Below are 11083 nucleotides of genomic sequence, written 5' to 3' on the forward strand. Positions count from 1 at the left end.
TTTTGCACAATTTGGTTCATGTGTAGGTACATAGGAATATAATACTTTTAAAACACTCACTGATAAAAGCGCATGTTATTTGACTGAAGCAAGATCGTTGCCCGATATCATTTTCCACAAGATCATTTTCATGCAACGTTTTATGCGAAAAAATTGAAGATGTATCTTCCAACCTCGTTCACGAATTGCTTGCCTTCGTTTTATCGTTTTCCAGTTATATATAGTTCGTAATCGGATTTCAATTGTATCTTGTATCAAGGATTTGAGTGTACGCCGTTATCTGGTATTTTAAACTGTTCAATTGGATCGTGCAACTTGTATATATATATTAACATATGGCACTGCAACCTATTGTGTGCTTATTTGACCCCTGAAAGAGTTCAGCTAGGAATTATTCCTCTAAGTACGTATAAAATAGTACCGGAAATAAAATAAAAACACGTAGATAGGGATCATCTTTGCCTATACATGCATCTAGAACAGCGATTTTTACCCGCTTCAACCTTTTGAAAGTCAATCATTTTTTTTGACAATTTTTCATTTTTCTTTCATATTTTTCATTCTATATTAATTAAAGACTTATAATTATAGAACAATAGGACTGAAATCTAGTACTTGAATTGATGTTATCGTAGATGTTTATTCTTTCGGAAGCGACTTTCCAGATTGTTTTATGGTGCCCCAAAAAAAGCTTGCACTCTGGCGCAAGAAAATCGGATGTTCCATATGATTGGGAAGGGAAATATTGAAGGAAGAGGAATTGATGTCGTTCAAGTCAGCACACAAGCAGCAAATAGGTATGTTTAAATTTCAAGCCAAAAATTACATCCTTATAGTCAGGGACGCATTAAATATATATTCAACGACCAAAGTGATCAGTTTCTCAAACGTCCAAACTTATGTTTGTTGCTTGGTCGCACTTGACACGTCAAAAAACTTTGAAGGATACAGAACAATTGGCTTTATTTATGAGTCATGCAAAACTTTAAGATTTATGAGGAATATTTCACGTTACAGTTCATTCACGCCTCAACAAAAGACACAAAAGAAAGGTATATTTCATGAATTTCAGGATACTTTATTAATCTTGTCGGGTGTTCTTTGGACATGTCTAATGCGTCGAAAATAATGAGTTTGTAGGGATATACCCCAACCTGTTAGCCAACGTACTGAAAAGTATCTCTGCATTTGAATCAACTTACGTATGTGAAGAAGCGATTTTCAGCAAAATGTTCTCAAACAGATTCTTCGCCCTGCATCCTCCACGATTGCGCCTGCTTTGACAAACTTCGGCAAGGCTAATGTTTAGTTTCAAGTCAAGTTTACGGCAGTGCGAATATTTTTGCCCATACTTGATGCCTATACACCCACATGGCCAATCTAGTAACCCTAATTTTTCTTCATACGGCATGAATTACCCAATTAACCTAATTTTATTTGGTTCCATGAGAAAAAAAATTCAGGTGTTCAACCTTGTCCATAATCTAATACAATCTTTGGATTATATGCTGCATGTTTTTAATCGTCATGAAATGATAAACCATTTTAATCGCCTTCCAGTACAATACATACGGCACTGTGACAAACAGCAACTCTCCGATGTTCTCGCGCATAAGTCACATTTTTATACTACTGGATTTCCTCATAAATTATTAGATAGAATTAGGACTAACATCGCAACCACAACTGATAGTCTAAACCAGTGGTTCTGAACGTTTTTTAGTGTTAGAGACAAATTTCGAATGTTGCAAGGAGCCGCATAAAAAACAACGCAAATTGAAATAGCAACAAAACGCGAGTAAGTTATGTATTTTAAAATAACGACGTCAACAAAACTTAGCGTAATACCAATTAACTTGACCTTTGCTTTTCATTGTGATGGTGGGTGAAATATATATATATAACATTAGCTATAGCTTCATATTTTCATAATAATATACATATATTATATATTTCAATTTAAAAATAATTCTCTTTCGCATAACATTGAATCGCCCGATTATATTTATAAAGACAGCTTTTTTGAAGGTGTGCTTGACATTTTGTCCCAAATACCCTAACTTTTCACAGTGTACGGGATAGTCTGCCTGATTGTGATTACTGGAAACAGTGAAATCAGAGTATTAAAACGTAGGCTAAAAACATCGTGAGAAACAACACTATGGAGTCATGATTAAAAGTTGCACTCAAAACGACCTAACAGCTACGATGACATCAATTCAACTACTGCACTTCAGTCTTTCAATTTCAAGTCGTTGATTAATTTGTAATACAAATTTTAAAGGATATTGAGAGCCGCAGAAAGAATAGATGATAGCCGCATGCGGCTCTACGAATCGTTATTGAGAATGACTTTGAACTGTTGGGCGCAACTAACTAGATAATGTCATCATGTCTTCACAGTGTTCCACTTTCTGTTAGTGCTGATCAGTTACAAGATTTAGAAAACATTTACAGTGAATAAATACTATGATGGTATAAAAAAGTGCCCATTATTAAAATGAAAACAACTCTCTACATTTTATAGGGTCATGTCTACCGGATGCATTCTTCCGATTCAGTTCCATACCACCACTGGTTGAGATCTGAAATTACTTTCGAAGTCGTTATGTGTTCCTAATTACGTGCCCATTACTAAAATAAAAACAACTCCCTACATTTTATAGGGTCATGTCTACCGGATGCATTCTTTCGATTCAGTTCCATACCACCACTGGTTGAGATCTGCAATTACTTTCGAAGTCGTTATGTGTTCCTTATTACGTGCCCATTACTAAAATGAAAACAACTCTCTACATTTTATAGGGTCATGTCTACCGGATGCATTCTTCCGATTCAGTTCCATACCACCACTGGTTGAGATCTGCAATTACTTTCGAAGTCGTTATGTGTTCCTTATTACGCAATTTCCTGCATAGATGATAAAGACCGAATCGCTTGAATTCAAATTCCTTCACACCCCCACTTATGGTATCTTCGGGTTTCCAAAATTGAAACCAATCTGAAGAATTGCTGTAATCATGTTGTGGTCCAAAATTGAAACCATATCTCGGTATGACGTGAGTTCCTGGTTCTTTCCACCAATCAAAATATTCTAGATACGCCGTGTCATTAGAATCTAAGTATTTTAAATATTCGGCCAATTTATTTTGATTTTCGAAATCATCCATGTGTATAAAAGATCCATTTGGCAATATTGCCGAGACATCTTCTTTTGTAGGGCCATTTATAATAGGAACAATACCGCCAACGATTGCATTATAAAAAGTTTTCTCAGTTATGTAGTCTCTACAATGAAAAGAATTCTCAAACGACAAGTAAAATTTATATTTTTTTATAGTTTCGAGGAGTACGTTGACATCATTTGCAATAGGACGTTTGGCGCACTTTCCGTATCGATCCACATCCAGAAGACCTGCAAAAATATAAGATGTGAATTTTTATTACAGTAAACAGAACATTAATATAGATTTAAATATTAGTTTATAACGATTGAAAAGGTTCCAACCAACTAACATTCCAACCAAACTAACGTTCCAACCAAGTAACATTATATCATCCAGTTCAAACATAAACAAATTTTGCAAAATAACTATGAATTTAATACTAGATATTCTATCCGTTTTTGTTGGCTATAATAACTAATAATAATAAATAATAAAGTATATTTTTAACATTAAGTTTAATCACAATCGTGGGTTCATCAGACAAATTTCCAATCTGGATTCCTTTCGGCCACCTCATGTTTTGGGGAACTTTAGAAAAGTAATATTTAACGAGAATTGTATTGCCATATTGATATTTAACAATATAACAATACAATTGAAACTGCGGTTATTATATTAAAAGCAAGCTGCTCACCATCCTTCGTCATCTCGTTAACTAGTTGCATTCTTTTTGATGCTCCTGCGATGTCTTTGCAATCGCTGACAACCCACGAAATCATCTTTGTTTTTTTCGACATCAACAAACCGATCTCTTCACGAAATCTATCTTTTGACATTGTCGGACGTCTAAGGAGTTCAGCATCCTTCATCTCATTTTGTCTGTTCAACGCAACAAAAGCATATAATTTATGCTATTATAAAGTATGAATTCCTGTAACATTTCCGACTCTTTTCCGCCTTGAAACTGAGAGTAATTTGATTCGTCATCGTGTATAAAATCTAGTCTTTCACTTATATTCCGTGTTTTTTTTTCCTGTTTTCCTAACAATATACTTTAGTTTAATCCCATTATAATATATCTATTTGAATACCACTTTTAGTACCAAAATATTCATTCTACCGTACCTGCCAAATTTATAAAGAAAATAGTCTAAACTTGGAGTAGGAGCCAACGACGCCAGAACATCTGAATCGCGTCGATATGTCATTGTCCAATTAAAATATTCATTGAAATCTTTCAGCTTGTAATGATAATAATGTAGAACAGTCCACGGTGATTCATGAGCCCACCATACGAACACTTGATTTGGTGACCTGTATAGTTAATGATTTATGGTAAAAAGTGATCTACAGTGAACTATTCTTTGGCCATTGGTAGTAAAATTGTCGACAAACTAATCAAATCAAAGATTGTTGCAAACTAACGTTATTCACGTTATAGTTTGTTTAATTTTAAACGCATCGCCAGATTATTGGTTAAGAATTGTACATATGAATCGTTTTGTTATTGTTGTTAGAATTCTTTTTTAGTGGTTAAAGCTTTTATTTTTGTATTGTATATATTTTTTTCAAAAATTTTCTGTGACCTCTGAGAAAAAATTATTTTTTTGTGCGATTACGTCATCAAAAATAAAAATTGCGCACCTCGTGGCGGTTCAGCGTTCGCGATTTGGTGGTCAGGCGAAGTCGTGACGACTGCAGTAACGGTAGTTTACTGTGACATATTGCATACCCGTACTACTTCGTTTTGGCTATCGTGCGCTAATGTTTCAGCATCGCTCTCTTTTTTTTAGGATGAGGCTATTCTCGTTGACAAATTGGGTCAGTGTGCTTACGCGTGAAATCCTGGCACACGCGGTAGGCTTATATGAATACGTACGACATGTTGCAATCTACGATGTCATGGTGTCCCACAACAGCTGATCGTTAAAAACATGAAAATTGGGCCGGTGACAACAACGACATTGAAAATCTCTCTTCGGTGAACTATTCCTTGGCCAATTACAGTAAACCGTCGACAAAGTTATTATTTCTTGCTTACGTGGTATTTGCATACCATGCAAAAATATTTATTCATACGAATTCTTATTTTTGTCAACCATATTACCATAAACTATTTTCTCGCGTTTTAATTTCAAAACGCATCCCATGAAATCATTATAATCCTTGTACGCATTTTTCTTTTAATTTTGGATATGAAACACCAAAAACTTGCGGATGAACTGTGGATATCGCAATATTAAATTTGAATTTTTTTATTTTCAAATACGATATCAGCAGCGTATCATTTTTCTGTATATAATACATAGCAATTTTCGTAGCTTGAAACGGTTTTTAGACCCTAGGGACTCATGAAAACCCACGTATTTCAGCCCCTGGTTGGACCCGTCATATCAGGGGTGTGCAACCTTCAATACAGGAGGGCCAGATACAAATAAATGACTGGGTGAAACCGCGGGCCGCACATTTATTTGACATAACGTTTTAGTAGTTTATTTTGGCTATTGATCTTATGACACGCGTTGTTCGCTTCGCACAAGCTGGCTGTTGAGGCATTGTAACGTCATCATAGTAGTTAATAAACTGAACTCGGGTATATGATTTGCAAAGCAACGGGATTGAAATTACTAGCAGGTACCAGATTAAATCAAATACCCTTTGACGGACCGCACACCATTCAGGATTGGCACTTCTCCGCGGATTTTTCTTTTTGGCCGCAGGTTGCACACCCCTGCGCTAGTTAAAAAATTTAGATCCTTTGAAAATTCCTTCGTGAAATCTACTATTCGTGAAATCGACTTGGACTACGGTTGGAAATTTTTGGTTGCAAAAAAGTTATTTTAAATGGGTTTGTGTTATTCTCTTCTGTGTTTATTACATAGAATACAAAAACACATCACTGGAATATCAAAAACACTGAAAAAAAGAACCAGACTATGTTATACTTTAAGTTTTACTCCGTTTTATATCACAAAAACACGATTTGGTGAAAAAATTAAGGTGATTTTCTCAATGAACATGTCAAAAGCCAACAGGAAGCTGTAAACAAAAATAAGTTTTTTTTATTATACACAGTGTAAACTGGCGATGCTTTTTAAAACTTTAATTCAATTAGCTGAAACTTTAATTTGATCCACTAAAAAGATACTTGCAATGTAGATATTGTCACTATATCACATTTCTCATATTATCAACGATCAGCTGTCGTGGGGCATTATGACATAGATTGCACGTATTCATGCATCACGAGCGGCTGATTTTGTACGCATTTTTACACGCTAATTAAGCGAAGAAACACTCGCTGAATGGTGCTTAAAGTGGTAATTTGTTACACCAATTTCGATCAATGAACGTTTCGGAGTTTCGGTAAGCTTTTGTAACGCACTCATTATATCAATGTTGTGGGGCAATACGAATTTTTAGATTACGTCTTTTCATATATATATCCATAACTTGTAAATATCGGCATTGGTACAGAATATATAATGAAGGCTAGTATATGAAATGGATTGGCTGTGTTTGTATATCACTTTAATGGCTGTATGTGCATTTGACTTTTGTATGTACATCACCTAAATGTCCATTGAGTCGACTATACCTGCATATGGCATTGGCTGTGTATGGATATTACATGAATGGCTGTATAATATGGATTGTCTATATCAGTAGTTCCCAACCGCTGACCAGCTGCCGGCATGCAAAACTTTTTTGTGGGTAGGCGAGAAATTTCGTTGTTTTTGTGCAGACGCAATCGTTTAGATAGCGAAAAGACAAAGTTGCATTCGTTTATTGAGCGATTTCTCTTCTTTGAAACTGATAAGTTTGATAGCTGATGAGTTGATGGCCCCTGCAATATATTTGCCATTGCGTATTTACAGTTCCTTTTGAATACGAACTAAGAATAAGAACTTCATTCAGAGAGTGCCGCGTGATGGTCCGCCTCACGTAATATTACACAGGAATGCTATATAACGTCCATTTTATTTATATATATATAGCAAAACGGTAAAGAAGGCATGACTTTGAAATATAAGAATGTTACATTATTTAAAAATGCGGCGATAGCTTCCACAAAACTTATAAAGTAATCGTTTGGTCTATTCGTATGCTTAGGTGAAACATGTAAAAGCATGTAAGTTTTCAAACTTTGATTGAATTTTGATTCTGAGGACGTCGCAACGTTACTCATATGTTTGTTTTTCAATACGTTGATATTCGTTGGTCCTATTATTTTACAAACTCGTTTCAGAATGGATGATTTATTAGTGAAAAAACGAAACACTTCGGTACTCTTTTAGAGACAAATTTATGTTAAATTACTATCATAAATGGCAAGCCGAAAACTGTATATAACAATTTGTTACATTCTAGTTTATCATTTAATAATTTTTATGTGTTCCACGCAGTCAAAAACAACACAAAAAACAAAAAGCACTCATTGAAATGAGACATTTTCCTACTTCAATTTTATACTCAGTGCCAACCATTCCAATACTTTGTTGCCGGTCCGAGGGTAATTTATTTGATGTTACGGTCCGTAGAGGTGGAAAGGTTGGGAACCAATGGTCCGTATAGGTATATTGAGTTGGCAGTATATGTATATGACATTAGTTATATTTGTATATTTAGTTTGTGCTATAATATATGAATATCAGTTGGCTGTATATGCATATTTGTGACTGTGTATGAATATCACTTTCCAACCCCCACTCTGGCGATGGGGCCTACTTGAAGTCCAACTGTAAATTTAATATTGCAATATATGATTTAAAAACTACAAATAAAATATTTAAAATACACTTTGCATAAGGTACCTTTTGGCAGGGTCCGGCAAATCATTAGAAACACAAGATTTCATGAAAAACAAAACTGCTTCGCTTCTCTCATATTCACTGCGATTCACCGTAATATCGCATCCTCCATCTTCACTAGGTAAATCAGGTAAATGCCACTCGATTTTAGGGTATGGTTGTGCCCATAAAAGAATAATTGGTCTATGATTTTCTGTCATATTTCGAGTGTCATTATTGATCCTCGTTTTGTTGAATTGTGAATCGTCAACTAATACTGTAGTGAACACAAAATAGTTTAACGTAAAAATCTTGAGTGTTGTCAAAATGGATTGAGCTCAACAGTCAAAGTATAGGAGTTACGACGTGAAACGCAATATTTACAATTTAGCGTTACAGTATTATAGATACAGCCAAGACCTAACGATACTTCATTGACTAGCAATCCATATGCATATACAACCACTCTAATATGTGCATATCGTTTCAACTAGTAATAAAAGGCAGTGATGTTTTCAGTATAAAACGTATTTGGAATGATGATGTAATACTAATTCAGCATGTTCAAAAGTGATATCCGTTTAGCAGTGAACCAATAGTCAGTCGCATGCTTACTATCTGGCTGTGGAGAATGAATGTCCATCCAATGGAGAGTTTGATCTAATGATCTCTCGGTTGTCTCATTCAAAATGATTGTATTTACTTCCATCTTTTCTGTATAAACTATACAAATACAGACATTGATAATAGGCGATCTTAAAGATCATTCCCAAGATGCTTTATCACCCAAAAGGTGGGATACCCAAAGGCATATAAAACCATGAACTATAAATTATAAATAAATGAATCATTCAAACTGTAGTAAAAGGTTTGGATAGATACGAAGAGATAGGTTTTTGTTATTCGAGCGAGAAACTTTTAGAACGAGTCAACCAGACAGCCCGGAATATTAAGCGAACATAGCTGCAATAAAATAAAAAATAAAATCCAACTGTCAAATCTGAGGTTGAAGCATGTTAATAATCTACAGCAATCTCTATGGATTTGTGAGATATGTATATTTATAGGTATTTTGTAATAAATATTTCAGCATCAGCAATGGTTTGCCAAACGTATAAAGTTGTAAATATTTGAAACAGTTGTATTTGCGGAAACCTACTTTTATTGCATTACCTGTACAGGAAGATGATATGTTGCATAAAATGCTTAGAGAATATATTGATAACATAAAATAAAAAAGACGATTCCACTTACCATTTGTGCCAATATTTTTTTCAATTTGAATAACCGAAATTTTTCTGGAAACACGATAGATAAAAAACATTCCGACACATAAAATAGCAAACTTATAGAAGGTATGTTTCTTCATTTCAGCACTACACGTTTATGTCCTTATAATTTTTTAAAATATATATTAAATAATGTATATAAAATAGTTTTCTAAAATGCAAACATTGAAAATGATTAAGCATGCCTCATATTAGGTTTGAAAGGAACAAGTGAAAGCATTTCGTTCAATCATCGGAATGTCATGCGCAAACACAATATTTTGAACGGTGTCATCTAACCATTCGTCATTGCTTTCGCCTTTTTGACTGAATGAAATAAAAATTTTCAATAACGAAAAGCAATGAAAGTATTTATTTGATTACCAGCTTTCTAATTGTTTACGAAGTTGGTTAGTAATTGTGTTGACATCATCTCACTGGATGAAAATGGCTCAATTTTAAATGACAATTTTCCAAATGAATAAATGTTCTCTGTGATTTTTGCTGTTTACCCACGACTTTACTAGAATTTAGGCAATGTTTTTCGATTTGCGCTGAATATTTCAAACCCCTCTAATGATTTAATAGACCAAGTGTCGGTTTGACTCTTCAATTTGATACGCGTGTGACAGTTTAAACTATTTGTGAATATGAGTGACCCAAACTTGCGCTACCTGGCCGCCAAATTTTTCACTACCTGCCCCGTCTATTTAATACACTGCGATAGGGCAATATTAATCAATTTTCTAAGCTTCTGCTGTCGTCTGTATTCATCTAAGCTAGATATTACAGTTGTAATACAGCCTTAGCCAATACTATAAGATTTAATTTAGTCTTCTTCATTGTTATAGCACAGTTCCAACGTCTACAAAATGGCCATATAAAAAGATTGCAGGACGGAAAACAACCCAGTAAAGAATTTTACCAGAAACAATTTTCAAAAAAATGTAAATTCCGAAAGTTATATAAAGTAAAGACATAAAAAAAAACATTATGACGTACTCATTAAACCAAAAATACTTATCGTTGCCTTTCTTATTTATTATTTTGTAGCGAAGGAATCCAGTACACTTCTCGCTGGACCGAATGCAAACGTTGCCACAAATACTTACAAAAAAGCTGATAATGTTGCAGAACAAAATACAAACTCAAACCAGCAAATTAATACTTGGCGAATGGTATATGCTTTTGGTAATGACATAATTGTTATTACAGTACAATGCATTCACAGTTAACCAACTCAGTACTATAACAGCCAAATCTGCTTTAAAATATTCCGCGATACACACACTAAAAACTTACAGCATGCGACATTGAAGATTACAATGAATTATAAGACAAAACAAATGATTCTGAATGCGCATGATTCTTTATGCTACAACATATGGTTCGAGTGCGGGATATTCCGTAGCTTCTGGATCAACGCTTTAACTTGTTTGCAATTGCCAGACGTGGAAATCGGCGAAATGAGAGAAAAATATCCCTTCTCACAACGTAAACCAACGCGTGATTAAGCGTTGCTTAACGCCTTATTAACGTATCTTTCAAGTCACAAGTAAATCCCCAAAAACCTAAGATTTCAAGCTCGCTTCCACAGTGGATTTAAATTTCGGACGAGTACGTATGATTTGTCGAGTTGCTATGGTTATTGAGTCACATTCGTCATTTATTCTAGACATGTTCTTGATTTTGTGGCCGCTTGACTGATATTATATATGCCAAAATAATTTTTATAACAGTAATCTTGTTTAAAAGTGTGTATGTGCTTAAGCGAATATTTATTATTATAATTGATCATTTCAATACAGCGTTTTACAGAGAAAGATTGTCAAGTTAATGACAGGCCGCGAGATATCGC

The 11083-nt window shown here is 34.4% G+C and overlaps 1 protein-coding gene across 3 annotated transcripts; it reads right to left on the reverse strand.

Annotated features, from left to right (window-relative positions):
- Positions 1-1002: 1002 nt before the first annotated feature.
- Positions 1003-9383, reverse strand: LOC120329708 (3-galactosyl-N-acetylglucosaminide 4-alpha-L-fucosyltransferase FUT3-like). 3 transcript variants are annotated; one of them, XM_039396485.2, is made up of 6 exons: positions 9212-9383; positions 8573-8671; positions 7982-8234; positions 4293-4481; positions 3862-4046; positions 1003-3415 (listed from the first exon to the last, which is right to left on the reverse strand). In XM_039396485.2, exons 1-6 carry the CDS (start codon positions 9324-9326, stop codon positions 2814-2816), a joined length of 1443 nt encoding a protein of 480 aa, XP_039252419.2. In that variant the 5' UTR covers positions 9327-9383; the 3' UTR covers positions 1003-2813. The 3 variants fall into 3 exon arrangements, with proteins under 3 accessions (XP_039252419.2, XP_077974779.1, XP_039252420.2); XM_078118653.1 differs by having other exon boundaries at positions 8573-8680; XM_039396486.2 differs by lacking the exon at positions 8573-8671.
- Between the last annotated feature and the right edge of the window lie 1700 nt (positions 9384-11083).

The sequence above is a fragment of the Styela clava genome, chromosome 12 (genome assembly GCF_964204865.1).
Source record: "Styela clava chromosome 12, kaStyClav1.hap1.2, whole genome shotgun sequence".
In the NCBI taxonomy this organism is placed as follows: domain Eukaryota; kingdom Metazoa; phylum Chordata; class Ascidiacea; order Stolidobranchia; family Styelidae; genus Styela; species Styela clava.